The sequence below is a fragment of the Lagopus muta genome, chromosome 22 (assembly GCF_023343835.1).
Source record: "Lagopus muta isolate bLagMut1 chromosome 22, bLagMut1 primary, whole genome shotgun sequence".
Taxonomy (NCBI): domain Eukaryota; kingdom Metazoa; phylum Chordata; class Aves; order Galliformes; family Phasianidae; genus Lagopus; species Lagopus muta.
In genome coordinates, this window is record NC_064454.1 from 5,404,485 (window position 1) to 5,428,439 (window position 23,955).

At 51.7% G+C, this 23,955-nt stretch overlaps 4 protein-coding genes across 7 annotated transcripts; all 4 read right to left on the minus strand.

The window, feature by feature from the left end:
• Positions 1-324: 324 nt before the first annotated feature.
• On the minus strand, positions 325-4,569 carry SCN2B (sodium voltage-gated channel beta subunit 2). Of its 2 annotated transcripts, XM_048968548.1 has the most exons (5): positions 4,259-4,569; positions 2,181-2,347; positions 1,820-2,030; positions 1,544-1,739; positions 326-1,083 (listed from the first exon to the last, which is right to left on the minus strand). In XM_048968548.1, exons 1-5 carry the CDS (start codon positions 4,326-4,328, stop codon positions 993-995), a joined length of 735 nt encoding a protein of 244 aa, XP_048824505.1. In that variant the 5' UTR covers positions 4,329-4,569; the 3' UTR covers positions 326-992. The 2 variants fall into 2 exon arrangements, with proteins under 2 accessions (XP_048824506.1, XP_048824505.1); XM_048968549.1 differs by having other exon boundaries at positions 325-1,739; positions 4,259-4,555.
• Positions 4,570-5,824: 1,255 nt separating this feature from the next.
• Positions 5,825-11,509, minus strand: LOC125703725 (junctional adhesion molecule-like). The gene is made up of 8 exons (XM_048968546.1): positions 11,328-11,509; positions 9,368-9,629; positions 7,793-7,956; positions 7,307-7,532; positions 7,051-7,168; positions 6,615-6,675; positions 6,400-6,495; positions 5,825-6,281 (listed from the first exon to the last, which is right to left on the minus strand). Exons 2-8 carry the CDS (start codon positions 9,408-9,410, stop codon positions 6,120-6,122), a joined length of 870 nt encoding a protein of 289 aa, XP_048824503.1. The 5' UTR covers positions 9,411-9,629; positions 11,328-11,509; the 3' UTR covers positions 5,825-6,119.
• A 625-nt stretch (positions 11,510-12,134) lies between these two features.
• MPZL3 (myelin protein zero like 3) lies at positions 12,135-18,033 on the minus strand. Its single transcript, XM_048968550.1, has 6 exons — positions 17,888-18,033; positions 16,706-16,872; positions 15,503-15,713; positions 14,716-14,878; positions 13,857-13,914; positions 12,135-13,276 (listed from the first exon to the last, which is right to left on the minus strand). Exons 1-6 carry the CDS (start codon positions 17,958-17,960, stop codon positions 13,250-13,252), a joined length of 699 nt encoding a protein of 232 aa, XP_048824507.1. The 5' UTR covers positions 17,961-18,033; the 3' UTR covers positions 12,135-13,249.
• Positions 18,034-18,134: 101 nt separating this feature from the next.
• On the minus strand, positions 18,135-23,684 carry MPZL2 (myelin protein zero like 2). 3 transcript variants are annotated; one of them, XM_048968553.1, is made up of 6 exons: positions 23,337-23,684; positions 21,228-21,394; positions 20,456-20,666; positions 20,064-20,208; positions 19,608-19,695; positions 18,141-19,067 (listed from the first exon to the last, which is right to left on the minus strand). In XM_048968553.1, the coding sequence occupies exons 1-5, from the start codon at positions 23,389-23,391 to the stop codon at positions 19,635-19,637; spliced, it is 639 nt and encodes a 212-aa protein (XP_048824510.1). In that variant the 5' UTR covers positions 23,392-23,684; the 3' UTR covers positions 18,141-19,067; positions 19,608-19,634. The 3 variants fall into 3 exon arrangements, with proteins under 3 accessions (XP_048824509.1, XP_048824508.1, XP_048824510.1); XM_048968552.1 differs by lacking the exon at positions 23,337-23,684 and having other exon boundaries at positions 18,135-19,067; positions 19,608-19,692; positions 21,228-21,863; XM_048968551.1 differs by lacking the exon at positions 23,337-23,684 and having other exon boundaries at positions 18,139-19,067; positions 21,228-21,857.
• Positions 23,685-23,955: the final 271 nt, after the last annotated feature.

Sequence of the window (23,955 nt, forward strand, 5' to 3'; positions counted from 1 at the left end):
GCTATGGGTGCCTATTGCTCCAGCTCTGCTCATCCATCTGGAGGGCTGCTCCTTCCACCCAGTGCTGTGCTCCCGCAGGTACAGCACAACCTGCAGCACAGCGGGGCCGGCAGCATCACCGACCTCCTGCCCTTCCCCAGGGGGAGAGATACCTGCGCTGTGCCTGCCTGACCCACGCTCCTTTAGCACCCAAAGCAGAACTGCTGCCCAAGTGAGGCAGAGCAGGGTGGCTCTGGGCAGCCCAGGGCTTGGTCCTGAATCTTGGGCTCCCCGGAGCCACCTTGCTCTGCAGTCAGAGGTATGAAAGCACCCAACGCACACGTTGCATTTTGTTGTTCCTCTGTTTGTTTAACTGTACAAAGAGCAATAAAAACATCCTCCAGTCAGGCTTTGGCGAAAACACCACCAGCAGAATGTTTGGCAAAAAGAAAAACAAAACAAACATTGGAAGGCGCAAACCCAAAGTACAGCTATGGCCAATAGCAGCACCTCCCATATATATATATAGATTTATATATATATTTGTAGACTCTCCGTTGTTTACAGCTATGTACAGACAGATGCATTGGCAAGTTGCAATCCAAGGACAGTGCATGAGTGAGATGAAGGCAGGTGTGGGGCTGGCTGTGAGCTCACAGCTGGAGTTGGCCCCCAAAACTGCTCACAATGGAGCAGCAAAGCGATGCAGCTGTGCGTGTGGGTGCAGGCAGCGGGCTGAGCCCAGGGGTGAATGGGGCAGAGCAGGGCACGTCCTGGCCACAGCAGGACAAGGGACAGCAGGACACGGTGCAGCAGGGAATGCAATGCTTGCTGTCTCTGCTGGCACCGCTACCCTGCAAGGACCTGGACGCACAGGGCAAGGATTTGCCCAAAGGCTCCCGGAGGGAGCTGCAAGCAGGGCAGGAGTTGGACTGTGGGTTTTGGGGGTGGCACCGCGGGGCCCCACGGGCTGGCAGTGCGTGGCCGTGGCAGTACGAGTTGTGCAGGGCCCCTCAGGAGCCGGGGAGGGCAGTTCTGGGTCCTGGGCTCGGGTTGATGGCTGCGCCGCTCCATCCCGGCACGCGCTGCTCCTTCTCCCCGCCACTGCGGTTTGGCACATAAGGAGAACACTTTCCATTACAATCATCTCCCCGGGAAGTAAACACATACTGAATAATCAGCCCAGCACCTTCAGATGAGGTGCTCAGGCCCAAATACAGCCCAAGAAGGGCACGTCCGTGACACACCGGGAGCCACGAGCCTCTCACCATGGCACCCCAGCACGAGGATGGGCAGAATCGGGGATGGGGACATCGGTGCTCTCCCCCCCACCACCCCATCCCCAGCACCCATGCTCCATGGAGCAAGGATGAGCCGGTCCCAGCCCGGCTGTGGGGCAGGAGCCAGCCCCCCCCCGGCCCTCCCTGCTCCTCCCTGCGCCCTGCTCCAGGCGGGTTGGCGGTGCGGGTGGCAGGGGGTTACTCTGGGCAGACAGCAATCCTGGCTGTGGGAAGCACACGGACGGGACGCGCTGTACAGTGATGGGGGAAGCAGGGTGAGTTACTTGGTGCCCTCCTCCGGGTTGCCTTCGCCGTCCGTCTTTCCTTCCTCCTCCGTTTTCTGATCATCCGTGTTCAGCCTCTGCTGCTTTTTCCGACGCACGCACTTCACCACCATCAGCACCAGGATGACCACGGCCAGGAAGCCGCCCACGGAGGCACCCACGATGACAGCCACCGTCGAATCGCGCTTTGGGGGTTCTGGGGACACGGGGCAAGGTCAGCCCTTGGCACCCAGCACCCAAGGGTACCTCTGGGCATGAGAATGGGGCTGCACTGACCTTCGGTGAGCACCTTCAGGCTGATGCTGGCGTGGCCCCGCTGCCGGTCCGGGGGGTTGAGGACGTAGCAGTTGTAGGTGCCCTCGTCCTCCAGCTGCACGTTGTTGAGGGTGAAGGACACGTCGTTCTTGGTGGGGTTCCCAGTGAACTCCACCCGGTTCCCGAAGCGCTCCAGCTGCTTGTTCATGATCTTCATCCGGAACTGAAGGAACTGCGCAGTGGGGAGAGTTGTTGGGGTACCCTGAGCCCTCGTCCCCCCCAGCCAAGCCCCATCCCTCACCATGCCGTGCTCACCCCATTCAAGGAGATGGCCAGGGCACCCCATGCAGGCCGGGGTTCCCAGCAGCCCTGAGGCACTCACCAGCTCCTCAGAGCAGTTCATGCACGCCTGGTACGTCCAGTTGAGGGAGAACTGCTTGTTCTCCACCTTGTAGCAGGAGTTGAAGGTGCAGGAGAGCTTTACAGAGCTGCCATTCATGGCGTTGATGATGGGGGGAGCCATCACCTCCATTCCCAGCCCTGTGGGAACTGAGATGAGAGTGCAAATGTGTTAAAGGGGCACAGATTCCCATCCATAACCACCTCCCACCCTGGTGCCCTTCAGCCCTTCTGCATGCTGTGGCTTGGGGGGACATGGGGACGCCCCCAGATCTGGGCAGAAAGCACTGTGGCAATGGCTGATGCCCCCCTTTGCCATGCTGGCCTGATGGCTCCCAGCACCAAATTCTGCTGACACCAAGCAATCCCTGTTCCTTGCTGCTTAAACAAGGCTTTGCTGCTGCAGAATCGATCCCGCTATGCAAAAGGGTGGATGCAGCATCAACTTGCAGGGCTCAGCACCACGGCTGCAGGGAGGGAAATTTATGGCTGTGCTCATCAGATTCTGTTCCAGACAGGACGCATTACAGCAGCACGGGATGGGAGCTGCCAGGGACAGGCCTGGAGGGCTGCAGATGCTCCCCCACACACTGTGGGGCTCATGCAAAGCTCCTCCATCTGGGAGAGAGGGGATCTAGAGCTCAGTTTCTCCCCTGGGAGGACAAAGCCACTCCCTGCACTCCTGGCACAGAAACTGGGTCAGCACCCAGTGTGGCTGGCACTGCTCAGCTGGTGCATGGGCGCACACCTCCACTCCTCTCATGCAGCTCCCCAGATCTCCAGCTGTCCCCAACAGCACCCACAACCCAGCACCCACCCACAGTTTGCACAGGAGGGCACGGGGCAGAGATGGGCTGCAAAGGGGCACGGCACCCCATGGGACAGCAATAACGGCACTGACACCTTCTGCCTTGCAGATCTTGGCTGCAAGACGGGACCTGGTGCCAATCCCAAGCCACTTCCCCATTGCCTTGCAGCAGCGCATGTCCTTGCTTTACTGCCTCAGCCACAACATGGTCACCTCCAAGGAATCCTGGCAGAGAGGAGATCTGGGTGTCTGCTTGCCTCAGAAGCCCCCACACAGCCTGAATGCCCCCAGCCATGTGCTGTGTCCCGGGCTCTCAGCCTGCACTTGGCTTTGTGCTGCACTCCCAGTGCTCTGCAGAGGGCAGGAGCTTCGCACAGACACCAAGCACTGCAGGACCACGGTGCAGCCAAGGGGTCCTCATGGGAAGCTCACTCATGCCCCAGGAGTGCTGACATGCATGTGTCCCAGCAATGGCCCTAGCCAGCGGACTCCAGCAGCTAGAGACAAGATCAGTGGTGAAAGAAACCCCTGGGACCAACCATCCAGGCTGTGCCCTTTGGTGCTCTGCGAGCCCAAGTGCTGTCACACATTACCCTGCTCCCCTGGGCTCAGGAGGTTAAATGACACCTAGACTCTGAAGAAGACCTCACTGAGCTTTTATCCTCCATCTGATGGTCCCTCTCCTAAAGCCAAGGCAGCCCCCCAGCAGCTCCAGGGCAGGGCGAGCAGCACCTTGGAGAGGTGATGGATGCATCCCTGCTTCCCAATCGATACAGCTCCAAACCTGCTGACACACGCTCCTGGCTGCAGGGCAGGGCAGGGACGCAGAGAGCAGAGCGCAGCCCCCCCCCACTCCCCCCCCCCACACCCCACCCCCACGCCCCGCTGCTTCCCTGACCCCAAAGCACAGCACAAAGCACCCACAGCCCACCAGGCTGACCCCAGCCAAGCAAAGCAGCCAGCATCCCTGCCGCAGCCCTGCAGGGCGTGCAACCAGCGCTGTGCGCAGCAAACCCCAGCAAGCAGGATGCTCGGCTGTCAGGAGAGGCAATGCTGCAGCGTACCCCCACCCTGCCCACAAGCAGGTCACCCTGGCTGCGGATTTTGGCATCGGGGCATCTTCACCCCATCCCTGCAGCACAGCATCTCATCGCTGCTCCTCTCCCACAGGGGCTTCTCAGGGCCCAGATATGGGGAGGGGGCTTCTCCCCACCTGGGTGCTGTCCCATGCAAGGGGTTGGGGTGGCACTTACCCAGCGAGAACAGCAGGCTGAGGGCAGAGAGGCACAGGACAGGCTGAGGGAGCCAGGCATCCGGGCTCATTGTGAAGGAGTTGGGTGTGTGGAGAGGGCTTGGTGTTGGTGTGGGTTGTGGTGGTTTGCTTTTTTCGAACGCCCGGGTTATTTGCAGGTGACATATAACATTAGAGCTGCTTTATTTCCACAGCCCAATATGGCCGGTGGAGCGGTGCTGGGCTGAAAAAATCGGTAAATGCTATGGTTGGTGGATTTCAGCAGAGCGAGTGGGAGGGCAGAAAAAATTTCCCCTGAACAGAAGCTGAAGCTCCTGGTGCATCACTGCTCCATGCTGCGGGGAATGGGGTGGGCTGCATCAGCACAGCTTTGCTTTTCTCGCTGGGACCAAGCATCCCCCCAAAGCACCACGGTCAGAACAGGTTTCTGCTGAGATTCTCTCTCAGCAAGCAAGCGGTGCTCAGGGCTACCGTGGAAAGTGCAGTGCCCAAGGAAGCACCTTGCAGCACAGACCTGGCCATGGAGATTCGTCAGCCCCTGCAGCCCCCATACCAGCAGGGCCACAGCATGTGGCACCTTCTGGGAGCACAGAAACCCTCTTCTGGAAGCAGAGTGCAAAGGTTCTACAGGACCTGGAAGGAGCTGAAGGTGCCCCAGGTCAGCACACAGCAGCGCAGGAACTCCGACCCTGGATGCACAGTGCAAGGAGAGAGCATGGAGATCGTGGAATTGGTGACAGCAGCCACACAGGCACCCCGTCCTCGTGTGGTGTGGTTTGCTGAGGCAGCATCAAAGAGGAGAAAGGTGAGGGATGCCATGGAGGCAGAGCACAATTCAGTCCCTGCATAAAGGGGCCCTTGAGAGCGATGTATGGGGCTCAGTGGGCAGGCAGAGCTGGGTCTGCTTTACTGGAATGGTTTCCACCTTGCTGCAAGGCAGCAGTGGCCGCACGCAAACCCAGCTCCCCAAAAAGGGCTCCAGGTGCTGCTTCCTTCTGAAATCCCACTGCTTCTCCTCACCCAGGAAAAAGAGAGTAGGGTGGCAACGTGAAACCAAGGAGTGCAGCCTGGAGCAGCCTGTGCTGCAGTCTCCCATCCAGCAGAGCCGAGGAGGTGGTCCCCAGCTCCCAGCTCTGCACCTGGAGGTGTCAAACATCTATATTTAGTGGCAGGAGGGGAGCCAGCACATTGCAGGGCGGCAGTCCTGGAGGAGGGGCGGCTGGGATCGCTGTCCCGCCCACCCAGAGCAGCGAGTCCCGGGGCTGGGCTGCAGGCAGGGGTGGTCGCACCGTGGGCAGGGCGCACGTGGGAGCTGCGCACGTGGGGGACCCCGCTCTGCTCCATCCCCACACGGGCACCCCGCTGCTGCAGAGGGATCCCGTTTGCGGCCCATTTCGCTGGAGCCAGGCGGGTTTTGGCGCACACTGACATCGCACAGTTAAGCAGGAGGTAAAAGGAAGCCAGGAAAGGAGGAGGCTCCCTGGGCCTCGCTGAGTTTTATTATCTGCAGAAGATACGACCGCACGGCTGCGCCCTCCCCCCCCCCCCCCGCCTCCCCCTCCCCCTTTCCCCTCCCCAGCCAGGCTCTCCTCATTATTTCCAGTCCTGGAGCTGGTCGGGGGAAAAAGTGCTGGGAAGTGGGGACTATGCCCTCTGCATCCCTTTCTGAGGACCAGGGAGAAAGGACCCAAAGGGGACACCTCACCAGGTCACCTTGCAGATGCCAGGTAAGCCATGTCCCAGCAGCAGCTCAGGATGGAGATATCAGTTAAGGGCTGACAGCAGCTTAACAGGGACTAGCCGAAGGAGCAAAGAAGTCTTGCATGTAGCTGCTGGCTAAGGGGTTTACAGCCCCAGTGTGGCTATTTCCCCCTCTCTGGGACATGAGGAAGTTCCTGCTGGGGTTGGCTGTAGGGCTGCTCGCTGTGCCCACCATCCCGTCTGCCTTCTGCCATCCACTCTGCTGGGATCACCCCCCTGGCCAGCTCCACGTAGATGCCATTCTCATGGAGGATGGAGGGATGCTGCAAGGAACCAGGGACAGAGTGAGTCCCTCTGCAGGCACTGGGGCCATTGGGCATCACCAGCCGGGAAGGAGGTGGTGTAAGGTGTCCCACAGCCCTGGAGCTGCTCCCTCCTCACCATGGTGATGTAGGTCTCCTCAGCTCTCCTTTTCTTCCCTGCATCCTGATCAGCCTTAGGCACCTCAGCTTCAGGGATCGAGGAGTAAAGCCCTTCCTATGGAGGAGGATGGGGGGCAGGGGGGAGAGCAGAGCAATTGGAACCAAGCAGCAAATAGGCAGGTAAGGCAGTACAACTTCGTGCTTAGCCAGCCTGCCTGTCCCAGGAGCTCCCACCTTGGCTTTGTCCTTGCTGCCATCATTTCTGGCTCTCTCCAGGGCCGTGGTGGCTGCAGACCTTGAGGGAAAGCAACAGAGGCATCAAGTCCAGCAGGAAGCATCACCTGCTCCTCCCACCCCCGAATCCCACTGCTGAGACCCTTCAGATGCCCCTTGGCAGTCGCCAGGTGACGGCGCCCACCGAGACGCTGGTGGAGCCCATGGCGCTTTGCTTCTGTCCTGCAGTGCCCACCACCTCCCTTGACCCGGAGGGGTGCAACCATGCAGGCAGCGGGGAGCCCAGCCGCTTTGGGAGGAAGGGCAGAGTGACACTAGAGGGCAGCAGGAGCAGCGCTGAGTGCCTGCTCCGCTTTCCGCGTCTGCATCCTGCTTGGAGCGGCTCAACGGGGGGATGCTCAGCTCAATAAACCCAAAGCGACGCGAGCGTTGGTACCTCTTCCTCAGGTTGAGTCCTGCCAGGAAAGCCAGCACCACGGCCACGGCGCTGCAGCACACGGTCACAGCCCAAACTCCAGTGCGCCCCTGGACTTGGGCACTCTCTGCTCCTCTATCTGCAGGGAGACACCAAGGCAGGGGCTGCAACCCACAGGGACACCAGCACTGCTGCAGAGCCGTGCTGGTAGGTATGGAAACCCCTTTGCGAGGAGTTGGATGGGGTGACAAGTGAGGGGAGCTGCTGGGGCACACACCTCTCTGTGTTGCAGGGCTGACACGCAGCATCGTGTGGTTCTTGAAGATGCTGCCGTGCTGAAACAGACGGATCTCACACGTGTACATGCCACTGTCATTCACCTGCACGTCCTGCAGCTGGATAGAGCCATCCCAGCACGAGACGTCCCCCTGCCACCGCACCCGGTCTTGGAAACGGCCCACAGGGACACTAGAGTTGCTGTAGTAATAAAATACCATCTCCTCCTGTCCGGGCACAGAGCGGCTGGTGAGAGGAGCCCAGCAAGCTGAGCACTGCAGCCTCTCCCCCCACACACACAGCCAGCACCATGCACAGAGCCCAGCTTGCTCCCTCCTGCATGTGCACCCCTGGAAAGCCACAGAGCACAGCGCTGAACGCCACAGCATGGGGCACACAGGTGGGGAGCAATCCTCATGCAGAGCTCCAAGAGCAGTGGGGCTGCCTGACTCTCCCTCCCATTGCCCACCCCCCGGTTCTGACCCACCTTCTGTTTGCCAGCCACTGGCACACGCAGCCAGTCCACTTTGGTCACCGTCCAGCCCGTGGCCTCTGGGTCTTGGAAGAGGCAGCGCAGCAGGACGGAATCTCCAGCGCTAGCATGGAGCCAGGGCTCTGTGAACACCCATCCAGTCAAGCTGCTGCTCCTCCCTGCCAGGCACAAGGACAGCAGGATGAGGCTGGCCGAGTGCAGCCTGCCTGTCCCCATAGATGTCTCCTCTCTGGATGAGTCTAAAGGCGCCAAGCAGTCCGGGGAGCGGCGGGGAGGCCCTGCAGACAAAGCCTCTCCCTGAGCCCTGCTTTCGGCAAGCCGGGGATGCGAGGCAGCACATCCTCCTGGGCGCCAGACACCGAGGGCTGCTGCACTCACTGCAAAAGCCGCATGGAAGGGGAGTGGGGAAGACACCTGGGGCCTCAGCGCTCAGCCCTCTGTGTCTCAGGGCTGAAGGCTGCAGCTCCTGCACTGTGGCTCGTGTGAGTCACGGGCTGGGAGGACCAGTGTCATTCATTTGCAGCTGGCCAGAGGCAACTCGGCCCCCGTGCATCAGTCTCGGTTCCTCCTTTCACAACCTGCCCATCTGGCTTCTTGTCCGCTTGCTCACAGGCTCCTGGCTGAGCTTGGACGTGTCCAACCACATAACCACCTCTGCGGGTTTCTGGAGAAGTGGAGCAGTGCAAAACAAAGCCAAAACAGAGGGACGTGAAAACACAGAGCTGATCAAGACCAGCACTGCTGCCATAGGGGGCCACAAAGCACAGAACGGGAGACACGCAGGGCAGACAACACCCCTGAGGTTTCTCTAGATAAAGCCTCCATCTCCTGAAATCTGTGAGACCAAAATGGCAAAGAGAGGCAGCTGCTTGGCTGAAAGGCAGCACAGAGCAGAGCCATGGGGAGCAGCACAGCACGGAAGCACTGCCAACTGCAAGGAACGCAGAGAAGCATCAACAGATCGTAGCCAGGAGAACGGAGTGCCCAGCACTGCGTGTCAGGGCCAGGTGAGCTGATTCAGAGCGAGCTGCTTGGGCAGGGACATTTTTCCCAGCACTTGAGCTGCCCTGCTCAGCCCTTCCACAACCACCAAGGGCTGGGCCCTGGCAAGGCACCAAGCACTTGTCTGATGCCCTGTAAGTAATGAATGCAAAGTGCTACAGCTTCCCAAACAGGTTTCTTTTGGGCTTGACCAGCTGTGGAGGCAAACACGAAGAGTATGTCAGCCGAGGAGACCAAGGAGGCCAGTTGCCTTAAGCAGAGCCAAAAATCAATAGCTTGGAAGCCTTACCCTGTGTTTAGTTGTGGTAAAGCTTTTCTACATCTTCCAAAGCCTTGGAGCCTGGTACAGTAAGTACAGGCCTCCAACAGGATGCTGTGACAATTCCAAGCCTATGTGTGTGCAGGAAGGGATCATGCAGCTCACGGATGCTAGAGGGGTTACTGGCATGCTCAACACTCCCAGCCCTGCGTGCCTACAAGCCTCCGAGTGGCTCTCACAGCAAAGAGAAAGCAAAGGGTCTTCTGCCAAAGGCAAGGATAAAGGCACCAGAAGGACTTACAGCTTACCCAGTAATGTCAGCACCAGAGCCAGGCCCAGTAGCACCTTCATCTTCTCTCAAAGAGAACAGCAGAGGTAACACGTGTGGGACACCAACTGCTTGCAGCTGCACCCCAAGGCCTGCAGAAGGTTTCCTCCAGTCCTTCGGGGAGGGATGTGATCTCTGGTGGATGTTTGGCTTCTCAAAGTTAGCCCTATCCCAGCTGGGAACCTACAACTCAGTGAAGCACAGCTGTCACACGTGTCTCTGGTTTGAGACCGCTCTGAGCCCTGGAAAGGAAGAGTGAAAGATGGGGGGAGGGCTCAGCCTGAACATCGTTGCATTTCCCCTTAACCAATACAGCTTTCTGGTGGTTTGGGGGGTTGACTCCGTGCTGCCAAAATTGAGACATTCACAAATATTCACTGCTTAGAAAACAATGGGATATTTTTTTTTCCCTGTAAACTTGGGAAAGTTCGGATACAGATTCTAAAATCACATTATCCTAGAGATAACCTCCTTGCTTCAGAACACCACACATGTTGAAAGCTTGTGCTGGAGCCTTTTGGGTCTGCCCAGGCAGTGCTGAGGTTGGTCACTGTGCTGTTTGTCCTGCTGCACATCTCCCAGTACTGCTGATGCCCCCTTTCCCCAAGGCACAGATATGCCACAACCCACAACAACTGAGTGCCACGGGCAGGGATGTGCTGCCAGTGTTCACACAGATCACAGGAAGGCAAGCAGTACCGGTTACCAGCATACATTTTTCAATACAGGCATTTTTGCTGTAGGAATAAATGAAACAAGAAATGAATCATATCCAAGTCTCATTAATTTCTCTCATTTTTCCTGCACTGTGAAAATCAGAGGCCCTCTGGATCAGCTTCAGCAAACCCTGAGATAGATGAAGTACCAGAGATACACTCCCAGCAGCAGCCCCAGGAGAGGTGATAAATACGTAAGGTGAATATCTGACACTGTGCCTGTGCTGCCATCCCATTCCGTGCAGCACCACAGGGCAGAAAGCCACAGCTGTGGGGTCTGTTCTAGACTGCAGAACAGTCCCAAAGGCCTTTCAGGCAGAGCACAGCCTCACTGCCCACGGCTGCTGATGCAAAACCACTCTGCTTTTCCCTGCCCTCCCATCCCATAAGCAAAATCCTGAAAACAGCAGCAAGCCTTCCATGACTCTCTCAAATCTGCCTCTCAAAAACCAAAATCTGTTTGGGGGATGGGCTTTGTGGAGGTGGAGGGGAGAGAGCTGTGGTTTGGGTAATGCTTTTCTTTGCATGTCTGCTGTAACAGTCTGCAGCGCAACTCACGCTTGTGCATGCATGACCTACAAACAACAAAATTCACACTCAGCTCCAAAGATGCGTCGGTGCAGCATATCTCAGCTCAGCAGGCCAAAGCATCCTGCTACCTCACCTAGTTTTACTTCAGCTGCACTGCCTTACAACACAGCTGGAGCTACACCTTCTCAGGGCCGTCCTCATCACAGAGCGAAAGCAGGACTTGGCTTCATAAAGGCCCTCAGCACACAGAAGCCTGCACAGAGGAGCATCAGCATTCAGAACTTTGAAATTCCTCTTGCTGAGACTCTGCTCCTCGTTCACCACCAACTTCTTCCTAGACTTCTTTTCCTACTCCTGAAAATACTTTCTGGTTCCACCTCAGAACGCGTTTCTGCAGGGTCTCCTTTCCCAACACGCTCACCAGGCTGCTCCATCTCACAATGCTGACACACACAGCCCCATCCAAAGCCTCACACAGTCACTTTCTTCAATCCATGTGGAAAAAGACAAGACAAGAACCCCACGGATAGCACACTGCCCACTTTTGGATCCCATGGATACCACTGTCCTCACTTTTGGGCATGGGAATCTTCATTCCAAGCACTTCTATGTTTCAGTAGTTTTCTTTTCATGGAGGAAAAAAAGACTCCAAATATCAAAATAAATGTTCATAGCAAAAATAAAAATACTCACCCAGCGCGGTTTGGGGCAGCCTACTTTTTTATCTTGTGCACAGAGCTGTGCAGTGACTGATTTGGAGTCTCTGAATTAATCACACTGAAGCTCCCCGAGGCTGTGCGTGAGATGCTTAGAACACAGCAGCTCTTTGTTTCAGGTCTCTTACTTAAGGTTTGGTGGTCACTCTTTGCTTTTAAGAGGAAGTTGAGGACTTGTAAGAGGAAGACTGAGGGTACTGACAAGTCAGAAGGGACTGTTACAGATAGGCAAGAAGAATTAGATGGAACGCAGCTTCAAAAACCACTCTAGATAAGAGATCTGCCTGAGCCCCACTGCTTCCAGCACAGCAGACTGAGCCATCCGTCATTATGTAAGATTTGGCCCTGTCACAGTTTGCAAAGCAGTCGCAGCAGAAGGTGAACATTCTGTGGAAAACAAAAGCTATTAATTTCCATAAAGAAGAGTGATGCATTCTAGCTGAAAGTGGAACAACAAAGCCACTTCCTCCAAGTTGCAAATCCCAACATCCTTTCTCAGGATAGTTTTTTTGGTAAACAGCCATCACAAAGCACGATTTTTTAAATGTTGCTTTGCTGTAGATGGGAGGAAAGAAAACTATCTGGAGACACAGATCTACAGCTGACTTGCACTGCAGTCAGAACTCCTACATACCTCTGATTAACAGCCACCACCAGGCTTCTGAAGGGAGACTTTGGGAGGCACCTTTTCCCAACATCACAATCTCTTTCACCAAGTTAGGAAGGCAGTTTTGTGAGTTCAGTACATTCACCTACATGTGGCCAAATAAAGAAATCCACAGCCTTGAGTGAAGCATTGCAATTTATTGGTAACAGTGCAAAGTAGGCAGTAAACATGTACCACATATATGGAAGGAGACCATTCAGCCAATGCTGTGTACCAAAATAAGGCAGAGAACAGCAGCTCCTCAGCTATTAGAGAATTCCCCTGCTCCCTGTAATCCATTATTGAACAAGGCTGGTGAGAGAAGGTGCTCTCAATCTTACAAGACAGCAATGATAAATTTCACCCTTTCCCAAAAATTCACCGTTTCCCTGAAAGAGAGGAGGAAGACGATTGTTCTTCTGAACACAGAACAACCCTTTGGCCAAGGCCTTGAGTCAGTGGTTGAGGTAGATGGGGTTGTGTTTCCCCAGACATAGAGTCCCCATTCGCATTCCTGATTTATAAAACAGGCTGTTTGTGAATTGTGCTTCGTGTCAGTAGAAGGTGAACCCAGTAATGCAGCCGTTGGACAGATAAAAATCAAAGTAAGGTAACACTGCTGCGCAGTTGAATCAGAAAACAGTAGGAATAAAATGATGATCCTGTAATTAAGTGGCAGCTCAAGCAAGGAAACAATTAAAAAACAGTAGGTTCTGTTTGCTTTGAGACAAAGGATGCATATAACAACTTAATCAGACTGCTCTAAGTCCTTAGCAAAAACTGAGAATGTGTTGTCAGTGCCCAATGACGACTGCTTGGGGAGCCCAGGTGTCACCCTGGAGTACCCTGTTCTTCAGAGTGGAGAACTTCTCAAGTGGAGTTCAAGGACACGGGAAAGGAGGGATATCATCAACCATAAAGGAAACATTACCAAGAAAAGTAAGAAAAGAGCACTGTCAAACTGCTGGTAGGAAACAGCCCGTCCAGCTGCAGGCACTGAGGTTCCTGTAGGCACTGAAGTAGGGAGGTTCTGGAGTTTCTTTTTTTTTTTCCCCGCTCCCTCAATAAATTGTGGAGATTTCAAAAATCATTATATTGTGCTCAGAAGTGAACCATCCAAGCACTGTTGTTCCAGTAGACCAAGATGAGAGCAGCTCTTCCAATCTGTGCTGTTATCCTGCAGCCTTTGTACTCATCTAGTCAGCATTTTCAGTGTTGTGATTCTGCTCATTATCCATACATGTGATCATTCATCAGTACGGCTCTTCCTCATCTGTGTCCTAAGCAGGGGGAATGGAGAGAGAAATTAAGACTGCATACCCAGACATCAGTCTGATACAAATTTGAGTCTGCTAGGCTTCAGGCAAGAGCTTGAATATTTCTCAGACCGCTGGCGTGGTTGAATAAGTCTCAGAACTTGTGGTTGTACAAACTTGCAGCTAAATGGATTGGATTGTCACAAGCACAGGTGAACTGCCACTGCTCAACTAACACGTGAAACGTATTTTAAATTAAGCAGCAGATTAAACTTAAGCAAAAGAAAAACAAAGTGCAGAAAGACACCAACTCAACAGGCTCCCAGCCCCCTGCGCTGGGGATCCAAAGCAGCACAGACTGCTGTGTTTTTCAGCTATGACCAACCACAAACTTTCAGATCCCCATCTACCATTTACCACAGTAATCCCTCCTTGGCATCTTCACAGCCCAGCTCTGCTGCCCTCATGTGTAGAAAACAGCAAGGAGTAAAAGCACAACCAAATGAGACTGAAGTCTCTGAAATCCAGAGAGGTCATGTTCTTGCACCTCCTCTCAGTACTGATATTGAGAAAGTAAGTGGTAAAGGCATCAACTTTCACTTACCACACAGTTCAAACAGCAGGTTTTGAGTCTGCCTATGCAGCTCTCTGTATATTCGGACCTGGAGAGCAACAAGCACAGGATGAGGCTGGACTTTCCACCACCAAACACAAACTATCTCTCTTCTATTGACTACAATTGCTACTCCTATCACTGAATCTCAAGGCTTTTCATCATCTCTTTGACTTCATAGAAAGCCCAAAAAGAATAGGGAGTGTCAGGTTTCTTATTTCAAAAGGCAGCTATTTCATTTAACAAGAGCTGCCACTTAGGAGGAACAACCTACAAGAATAAGCAGAGTGCTATATTAAAATACCAGTAACACAACTGAGCAGAGTGAGTTCTCTGCAAAAACAGGTGCAACTCCAGCAGCTGCAGGGCTGCTTCCGTGCTTTTACTACAGTACCACACCAAACACTCCCAGCACAGAGTCCTCTCCAATTCAGAAGGGAATCTGGCCTTCAGGAGCTGTACAACACTCGGCAGCTCTGGTCAGGCCATCGCTGGGGCAGTTAGCATTATTCAGTTTGTGTTGGTTACATACAAACAAAACTAAGCCCACATCAGCAAAACATTTTGCCGACTTAAGCTGAAATAAGTTTAGGTAGGGAAGTGAAAGACTGTCTAACCCTAAACTGCTTCACTTCCATGGCCTCACACTGCAGCCAGGAAAAGAGATGCAAAGCATTTATGCTTCAAAACTGAGTTTTTCCCAAATAGTTTCTGCTCACTAGCTAAATCATGCTCATACAGTGATTGAACTGCAGATGCTGAGAGCTATGCAACGAAGAACAGCAGAGAAACGATGGCCAGTGTCTAGAAGCCAAGGAAGAACAAGCTTTAGGTTCCAGACAGAACTTACTCAGATTCTTCAACAGAGGATTTCTTGCAGCCAGGTTTTTTCTTCTCTTTTATCAGTCCAGATTTCCTTCCCATCCTCACCAACATCAGAACCACCACAACAGTGGAAGGGATGAACACTACAATGGACAGCAGCGTCACTGAAGTCAGCTGGAAAGAAAAGCCTGCAGGATTGACAAAGAACAGCCCCATGGTAACTAGTTCAACATGGCTTCCTTACAGCTCTGTGAAAAATATGCTTCCAGGACAGACTCATCTCCTTTTTTACACACAGCACAGGGCCAGCAGTTTTGAAACAGCTTGTTGCTGAATCTGTAGGACTCCTAGCACATATCCAGCACAGTAGGATGCTTTATGTGCAAAAAATGACAAAGTAAGGCAGGTCATGATGTAACTCCACCAGCCTGTGCATGCTACACATTCGGGGCAGTTCTCACATGTAAGGCAGATGATGAAATTAAGTATGACTAGATGTCAGTATTTGTGGTCTGACCAGAATTTCCCCTATTACTACTGCAATATTTGAAGACTGGAATTCCTGAACAAAAGCCCATTTTTACTTTCTGTTATCACCACTGCCTTTTTCCATCTCTGTCTCCAGTAAATTCAGTGGTTCTCAGTGTGTTCAGCAATGAAAGCACAGCAGCTGAGGCAGCTCTTGCTGAAAATCTTACAGGGAACTCTCAGGATCAACTGCACATGCAATGCTCAGATTGTTACGGTTCAGACAGAGCCACAGTGCAGCTGTATCACACAGGTGAGAGAATGTTGACTGAAAAAAGGCTTACCCCTCTCTGTAACAATCAGCACGGTCTGGGGAATGTTATGGTATACATCTGGAGGGTTCTTCACACTGCAGATGAACGTCCCGTTGTCACTCACAGATGGACTTTCGATAGCAATGGAAGCATCACCCTCAGCAGCATTCCCAAGCCAGGATATCCTGTCTTTGAACCTTCCTGTCGATGGTGGGTATGCAACAGACTGATAGTGAAAAACCTGAAAGGAGGGAAAAGCAATAGTTGCTCTAATAAAACAGTCCACTAAGAAAACAAAGTCAAGCACTTCTTGGATCGTAAATGAAGAAATATGGATTAACAAGTCAGAAAGAGTAACGCTCATACAGGAGAGCTCTCTAAGTTCCTATTTGTTGATTTTGAAACAGCTGCATTTCACTGTCTCTCCAAAGCTTCTATCTTGCAGCCTTGGCACTCGTATGTGTCACCATCACCTTCTGACCAGGTTGTTCCCTTCCATAGATCTGCAGCTAAGAAGTAGAGCACGTCCCTTCTCTCACACAAGAGAGCATCACAGTTCTTCAGAATACGCTTTCTGTGCTTTTGCACTTACTGTTCTATCTGTAAAGACTTAGCAGACCTCATTTCATACAGGCAGCGTCCTTTTATTCCATATATGAGAACATTATGAAGAGTTCGAACTCTACAGGAAGCATTGATCGCTAATTAACTGTAAAGATAAACATTTTCAGTTTCTGCCTTGAATGAGAGACTTCCAGCAGGTGTTCAGATTTCTATATTTATACTTAGATTTCAAAGGGCTACCACCAAGATAAAGCAGCAACCCATAAACCTCAGAGACAGACTGAAGACAGTGATGCCTATCTTCACAAGCATTTTCACTACTCTAAGGTATATCAAGAGTAGATTACAGCACCAAATTAGTAGGACACATCTGCCTCCAAGCAAGCTCCCAGTTGAATGCTTTACAGTCATTCTAGATATAGCAGCAGGGTACAATTTAGCTCGTGTCAAAATCCAAAGGATTACTTAATCATTTCTATGCACTTACATAAACTATTTCTTGCCCAAAGGACACACAAGCAATTTCAGATGGAAAAGGAGACAAGGACAATCCCAACCTTTAAAGCGATGAAGAAGCACAGCAAGTCAAACAGAAAATACCACCAGATTTTCACTGTGCACAGGGACCAGATCAACTTCCAGTTGAAACAGACTCCCTGCTCCACTTACTGTCTCCATCCGACCACCAGAAAGGGGCCGGTATGTCCAGTCTATCGTCAGACTCTCAGAGATGGGAGAACTGGATTTGAATGAGCATTTCAGCACTACTTGTTCACCCACGTAACCTCGCACCTCCGGACTGGTTTTAATATCCAGAGAAAGAGCACCACAGATACCTGATGGAAAAAACCCAAAAGACAAGGATTCTGGTTATTTGTGAGGCATGGAAGAGATGATGCCCCAGACATACTGTTGCATGTGCAGTATAAAGATGGAAGCCCAGCAGTGACTACCATCGCTATAATGAAATTTAAAGAAAAATAGATGACACCTCTAACTTATATTCTCTATGGGATTGCAACTTATCCCAAAAGGCCTTTATCTGGAAAATACCACCAAAAGCCTACAAATGTTTACAAATGGAGGTTGGTGGTCCTGCCTGTGGCAGGGGCATTGGAGATTCATGATCCTTGCGATTCCTTCCAACCCAGGCCATTCTGTGATTCTGAGGTAGAAGAGGTTTTAGAACCAAGAAACTGTATCAGCTAACTCAGAGGAATCGCACCGTGCTCGCCTTAGAGTGCTGCCAGGAGGTTCTGATGCTTTGCACCAAAGCGATGGGGTTGGTGACTGGGTTCAGAGTCACACCACACTGGCAAACAATCTTCACCTATAAATTTCAGGGTGCTGTGCAATTCCTGCTCTATTTCCTTACTGCAGTGCTCCAGCCAAGGAAGCAACCTGCCTCAACAGCCCGAACACTCCCTCAGTAAGAATGGATTGAGTTGGGAGGGGACTCACAGCCAGTTCTAACCCCAGCTGTGGGCTGCACACCCCCCACCAGCTCAGGCTGCCCAGGGCCCCTTCCCACCTTCCTCGAGCGCCTGCAGGGATGGGGAACCCACAGCTCTCAGGGCAGCAGCACCGGCACCTCACCGCCCCCTGACAAAAGGATTTCTTCCTCCTCACATCTAACCTAACCCCCAGCCCCTCCTTAGAGCTTAAAGCCACCCCCCCACCGTACCCCGGTCCGTCCGCGGACAAGCAGGGCACACAGCGCTGAGGAGCGCAGGCCGCCGGCAGCGCCCAGCAGAAAGGCTTTCTCCCACCGCCCCACCCCAGTGCCCGCAGCGCGCGGCCGCCCAACCCCCGCAGCGGCCTTACCGACCGCCGCCACCCCCCGTTAGTTACCGAGCAGGAGCAGAGCCCCCCGAGGAACGAGAAAGCCGACTTCGGCCACCCACACCACCTCGCCGCCCCGCATCCCGGCCGCGCCGGCTCCTCTCAGGAGCGCAACATGGCGGCGCACCTGTGGGCAGCGCAGGTGAGGGCGGGGGCGGCCCAAGATGGCCGCCCTGCGTCGCCATGGCAACGGGGCCGCGCCTCTCACCTGGGCCGCCTTGCGGGCGCTGGCCGGCAGGCCGAAGGGCGTCCGTGGCCCGGGACGGAGCCCAGCGTGCGATGCGAATGTCTCCGGCGTCACACTGCTTTCAGAACGTTGTCACTTCTACCCACAAACCGCGTTTATTTACGATGGACACGATAGAAAACAGAACTGTACAGATAACGTGGTCAGCATGTTACACGCGGGGTTATAAAGCCATAAAGTTACCCTTATAAATAAACAGGCTGATATTTTGATTTAGCGTTGCTTAAACACCAGGACAGCTCAGTGGTTTTAGTGACCTGCGGTTCCGTTTGCTTGAGGTTGGATGGCAATGCAGGGTATGTGTTAAACAGATTGATTTACAGGAGTAAGATGTCCAGAGAAGCAGTGCTGTGCCACGGGGAGGATGTTCTGTCAGCCATCCCATGGACAAAGCCAGCTGGAGTGAAAAACACACCCGCGGGTCCAGTTATCCCTAACAAGCAGCGGCAGACATTCCTTATCTGTAACACTTTCCATTTGAAGTAGTGAAGAGATTCAAAGTACGTCCTAGCAGCTCCTCTGATCCCTCCCCTAATGGTCTTCCTTTAGGTGACCCCAGACAGGGCACAATAACCTGGCAGCCCAAATGTACCTTTGGGTTTTTAAGGTGCACAAGCACGTGCCTGCTCAGACACAGCAAGTCTCTAGCCAGTCACTCATCTTGGTGCTTTGTTCAAATCGGCTGACATTTCATCCTCACAACCAATTTGTTCACGTTTGGCAGCTGTGGAGTTTAAGGACAGTTCCTTGTTCATGGCAAGGGCCTCCTGTTGTTCTTCAGTGATGGAAATAACACTTTACAACTTATGTTAAGGCCATTCTCTTTGCTTGCAAGAATTTCAGGTTGAGCAGGGACACCACACTTCCAGCATCAGGCGTCTGTAATTCAGCTTTGTTCTAAGATCCAAAATTACAAGCTTTCACCATCTGCCTTAGAAGTACCTGAGAAGGAGGATTAGAAGAAAAACAAAACAGATTCATTACTCATGATTACTGTTGAAAACAAACACAGGAGAAGCATCTGTTGACCTCAGAAATGGAATGGGGAAAAACTGGGCTGAAATATTCCAGCAAAGCCAGCAAATCTGGAAAGAGTTTCAATCCTCCTGTAGCGATTATAAGGAAATAAATATTAAATTAATCAAAAAAGCATATTCAAAACTAATGAAAGGGAATTCACTCCTCTCTCCACAAAGCAAGCACAACATGGAAAGCAGCAATAATGGCTTTCCTGCAATGATCCCCATTGATAAAGTGGAGAAATCTCCCTTATGGTTAAGAGAGAGCTCTGTCACCACTGCCTCTCTGTCGTCAGTTTTTGAAGGTTCCTCAAGAGCAACACGTGTCTGTGGTCTTAGTTGTTCATATTTATGGCTACTGTGGCCTGCTGACTGCAGAATGGAAGTGAAATACATAAATAAAACTGTCTAGAAAGTCTGCAGTAACATCAAGACATTAATTAGAGAATGTTTGATTAGATACCTGCATTGTATATACTATCAGAGACCTCTAATCTTCTAATGGAGTGATTTCCTTCTCTTCTATATTCTTCAGCTTCTCCTTTTCTCTACTTTTATGAAAAAAGTTAAAAAGAAAAAAAAGAGAAAAAAAAAGAAAATCAGCATCAGATATCCTGAGCAGCAGTGAGGTTCTGATTTACATACAACGTACATAATATATAACAGGGATCTGTATGGGCTTCTACCCCGTGTAAGGAGCCAACCCGAAGTACAAGAACAAAATGAGGACTCCAAAGCTCATTCATCCCTGGGGCTCTGTTCTGACTGCAAGTAAGCAGCCAATTATTGCTAATTATGTTGGCACTTTTTCATTGTAGATGCTTACTATAGGGCCCAAGCCAATGATTCAGAATGTCCATGAAGATATATTTGACAAGCTTTCCCAGAAGCCTTTCTCCCTCTCCCCTCTCGTGCTTACAGTTCAGTGTCTGCCACCTCGATCGCCTTCTCTTGCTGTTTCTTCCGACGATGTCGACAGATAATCACAACTGTCACCACAATGATCATCAAACCACAGGCAGACCCAATGGCTACGGCAAGGAAGTGGATTTCCGAGAAATTCACTGCATGGAGAGAAATAGGTGAATGAACAAGAGGGACACGCTGAGGGCTTCTGCTATGAAGCTGGATACCTATTCCCACGAACAGAACCTTTTCTTAAGCCCTTTTTGCCATTATATCCATTACATTTCCTCCTGCTTTCGCTTTATAATCCTTTTTCTTCCGTGCGTTTTTCCATGTGTGGAAGAAGACCCGTCCCAGTTTTGCACTAAGTTCACGTGGCTTCTTGTGGTGTTCTTGGCCTCTCACCTTTCTGCACAACTCTGAGTCGCACTTCTCCAATGGTGCCATCGATGTCTCGTGGGTTCTTCACTTGGCAGGTGAACGTTCCATTGTCAGTGGGCTGTAAATTCCAGATAATGATGGAGGCATCGTAACGCTCAATATTCCCATCCCAGGTGACCCGTCCTTTGAACCGTCCAGCAGACGGCATGTAGGGCTCCTTGAGATAATAAAATACCTGGAAGAAAGAGGAAACTGTCACTCCTGCAGCTTGTGAAGGGAAAGTGGAGCAGCACTAGCTAAGAAAGCGTGCCTGAGCTGAGGAGAGCTGTTCTGGCACTGTCTCTCTCAGATGAATCTAAACCAATTTCAAAATGCTCCAGCAGCCACGCGACCTCAGTGCTCTCAGGCCTAAGGCTTGTTAGGCTGTTCAGCAGTCCTTCAGTTATGTGACAGTACTTGTTGAGCTGCCTGTCCTGACATGCTGGCCAAAGAAAATCCTAAGCGCAAGACGTTAGCTAAGGTATGGGATTCAGTTGTCAGCAGGTAAAATTTCCTGCTACGCTGTTTATCCTAAACTAAGCAGAAAGGGGCTTTCTTGAACAAGGTTATCCAAACAAAACCTCTTGTTTAGAGTAATCCTCATGAACAGCAGAGCAAGGCTCAAGATGTACGTACTGGTGTGTTTGCACGCCCTGAGCCGTGCCTGGCGTTGTTACCCAGCCAGCGCTGGGCCCTGGGAGCAGTTCGTGTGAGCAAAGCGTGCAGGGATGAAATGGAGCAGGAGGGTCTCACTCACCGGCTCATGAGAGCTCAGGTCCTCGGGCTGGAAGTTCCAGGTCACTGACAGCAGTGGGCTAATAGGGCTGCTGCTGGAGAAGGTGCATTTGAGCCGTAGTTTAGTTCCATTCACAGCATCCACCTCCTTAGCAGTATAAACTTCTATGGCTGCAACAGGCCACAGTGCTGCAGGGAAAACAGGAAGGGGTTGGAAGTAAACAAAACTACTGTCTTGGAGTAATCTCATCACTTATCTGTGCTTGTTCTAGGCAGGAGCCTGCCCTGTCTGCCCTATTAACGTTTAACCTGACAATTAAAAGCACACCGGTTTAATTACTGACTGTGGTAGTCCTGTGTATACAGAATCCAAAAGATCCCATGCGCTTCATGGCTTTTGTAGGTGAGATGTGAGCTGCACCCTGCTGCTTTCAAGGGAGTTTGCTTTCATCCGCATTGCCAGGACAATGGCTCCTTTGTAGCTTTGTGACTGCAGTGCGATACTGACAGATCGAATTACGAGTGGAGAAGGGACCTCTGAGAGGGACTCGCCTGCAGGAAAAGACACTGGTTTGTTTTGTTAAGGAAACGTCTCTTTTCAGGCATGAGCAAACGACACCTAGGAGGTGCAATGCTGCTGGAAATGCCAGCCCTCTCGTTGCATAAGCTTGTATCTGACAGGCACAAGAGATGTCACGTAACTTCATGTGCTTGTCCTGGTCACATTATCACAGGTGATTACACCTTATTGTACTCAATTCCCCAGGCAGATTTCTTCAGAAAAGCAGCTCTGTTCCTTAAAGTAGCACTGCTAAGCATCTATGAACGGTTACCACCTCCCACCCCTGAACTTTCTTCTGCTCACTTTGTGTTACTTTGAGTGTCATGCACACTGCGGTGAAAACTGCTTCTACTCATGTCAGAGCAGTCTGTTGAGGAGGTTCATAACCCCACCAGACAATTATAGGCAAAGCAGGTTGAAAATCTACACAGGAAATCCTCAAGGTAAATCTGCAAACATTTGTTTGTCAAACAAACATCCTCTTAAGAAAACCACCAGGCTGCTGCTTAAAAATAAGCTAACATCAAGGCAGAGGACACAGAGAAGAGCAGCAGAAGTGACCACAGAAGACCCAGAGAGAAGATGCTCTCATTTCCCCCTTTTTCCCCGTGATCACGTTATTGCTTCCCTCACTGCTTCAGACCTCTGAACCGGCCAGCACAGTCCTCTGGGTTAATGAGTCAATTTCCACTGGTAAAAGGAAAGAAAGAAAAAATCCTTACAGAGCAGAAAAAGAAAGCATGAATGGTTTTCTGTCACATCAGGAAAGTGATACAACCCACTCAGTGTGACTCAAGGAAAAAGAGCTTATCAGGGGTTGTCACAGCAAAGACAATTAATGCTCCTGTATTTGAATACAATTTATAGCTAAAGAATTTCTTTTCTCAGAGGAGAAAATATTTGAAATACCAAAACACCAAAGGAGATCGGATTTCAAAACTTTGCTGGCAGAGATCACGACTCTCCCAAAGATCCCACACTGAATTTCCCTGTTTTCACTCCAAACTTCTTAAAAAGAACAACTGTGGGAACTATGGGTAAAACACACATCATTTAATGAGGCAGATTACTGAGAGTATCTGTGTTCCCATACTTCTCACAAGGAGGACGTGTTCCCAGACTGAATTTTGATCCTGGTTACACTGATAGCAACCACTGACAATTGAAGTGACTTTTTTGCCATCGTTATCTATTGCTGTGTAAGGGACCCAAACAGCACTGCTAACAAACTGCGACTGTCCGGTAACAAAGACAGTGAAAAAACACCTGAGTCCGGATTGCTGGTAAGATCAAAGACTGAGGCAGGAGGGGAAAAGACGTGTAACCAGAGCTCAGAATGAGACCAGTGTTCTTCCTCCACCCCAGCACACCTGAGCCTGTTTGTCGCAGACATTCAATCACTCCGTGTCACTCGCAAGCGAACCCGGGACCAAAAGAATCACAGCAATCATCCACAACCAGTATCTGAGACTCCTGTAAAGTCGCTGCCTTAATGAGGTTGATAATTAAGGGATGAGAAGAGGAAAGTCAAGATGGCAACAGAGGCCAGGCGATGTCAGGTTTCCTTACCTCGGAGCTGTACCCCAAGGATGAGCACAGCCCCCAGCCAGCTGGGGCTAGGCATCGGGAAACAAGGCCGTGCTCTGCAGGCTGAGCAGCACAGGGAGAAGTTTGTTTCAGGCTCCTGATAACTGGATAAGAGACGAGTTTCTCAAAGCCTTCCTGGGACGGTTGAGCCAATTCTTTTCTCTCAGCTTGGCCTGGCAGCAACGTGAACACGTCTTCCTGCTTGAGTCACTGCCCTGCACTGAAGGATAGGTGCGGCACTCAGACAGCTCACTTCGGTGTGTAAAGCAGGCAGATTTTCAAGGTAAGATTAATTTCTTCTGCCTCCCATATTCCCTTGCTCTTTTGTGTTGCAATCATCCCTCCTCCCAGCTTCCACTTGAAACCACTCCCCTCCTGTGGGACGGCATTTTGCACCTAAACATCGATTTGCCTTGAGGTGTGTAGAGATAGCCTGAAGGAATTAAGTCTGTTTGTTTGATTGAAAAGCTGCAAACAGTACCAAAAAAACCACCAAAAGATAACAGAACAGCCAGCCTGTGGCAGCATTGTGGGCATGCACTCAGACTGTGGAGGGGTCCTGCTGAAACACAGGTACCTCACCACCACTCTGCTTTTTGTT

What these genes read in the sequence shown, in the direction of transcription:
- LOC125703725 (XM_048968546.1), bottom strand. Translation starts at nt 9,410, where the DNA reads ATGAAGGTGCTACTGGGCCTGGCTCTGGTGCTGACATTACTGG. An exon ending in TCTGGTGCTGACATTACTGG is followed by an intron (nt 7,957 to 9,367) that starts GTAAGCTGTAAG and finishes TGTGCCTGGCAG; the next exon opens with GGAGGAGCAGCAGCTTGACT. An exon ending in AGGAGACCTACATCACCATG is followed by an intron (nt 6,282 to 6,399) that starts GTGAGGAGGGAG and finishes GGTTCCTTGCAG; the next exon opens with CATCCCTCCATCCTCCATGA.
- MPZL3 (XM_048968550.1), bottom strand. Translation starts at nt 17,960, where the DNA reads ATGCGGGGCGGCGAGGTGGTGTGGGTGGCCGAAGTCGGCTTTCTCGTT. An exon ending in CTGGTGGTCGGATGGAGACA is followed by an intron (nt 15,714 to 16,705) that starts GTAAGTGGAGCA and finishes CCCTCCTTTCAG; the next exon opens with GTTTTTCACTATCAGTCTGT. An exon ending in CCTGCTGTTTGAACTGTGTG is followed by an intron (nt 13,277 to 13,856) that starts GTAAGTGAAAGT and finishes CCCCCTGCTTAG; the next exon opens with GACACAGATGAGGAAGAGCC.
- MPZL2 (XM_048968551.1), bottom strand. Translation starts at nt 21,455, where the DNA reads ATGAGATTACTCCAAGACAGTAGTTTTGTTTACTTCCAACCCCTTCCT. An exon ending in ACTCAGAGTTGTGCAGAAAG is followed by an intron (nt 20,209 to 20,455) that starts GTGAGAGGCCAA and finishes CTCTCCATGCAG; the next exon opens with TGAATTTCTCGGAAATCCAC. An exon ending in GAGGTGGCAGACACTGAACT is followed by an intron (nt 19,696 to 20,063) that starts GTAAGCACGAGA and finishes TTTTCATAAAAG; the next exon opens with TAGAGAAAAGGAGAAGCTGA.
- SCN2B (XM_048968548.1), bottom strand. Translation starts at nt 4,328, where the DNA reads ATGAGCCCGGATGCCTGGCTCCCTCAGCCTGTCCTGTGCCTCTCTGCC. An exon ending in CAGCCTGCTGTTCTCGCTGG is followed by an intron (nt 2,348 to 4,258) that starts GTAAGTGCCACC and finishes CTCTCATCTCAG; the next exon opens with TTCCCACAGGGCTGGGAATG. An exon ending in AACCCGGAGGAGGGCACCAA is followed by an intron (nt 1,084 to 1,543) that starts GTAACTCACCCT and finishes GCCAAACCGCAG; the next exon opens with TGGCGGGGAGAAGGAGCAGC.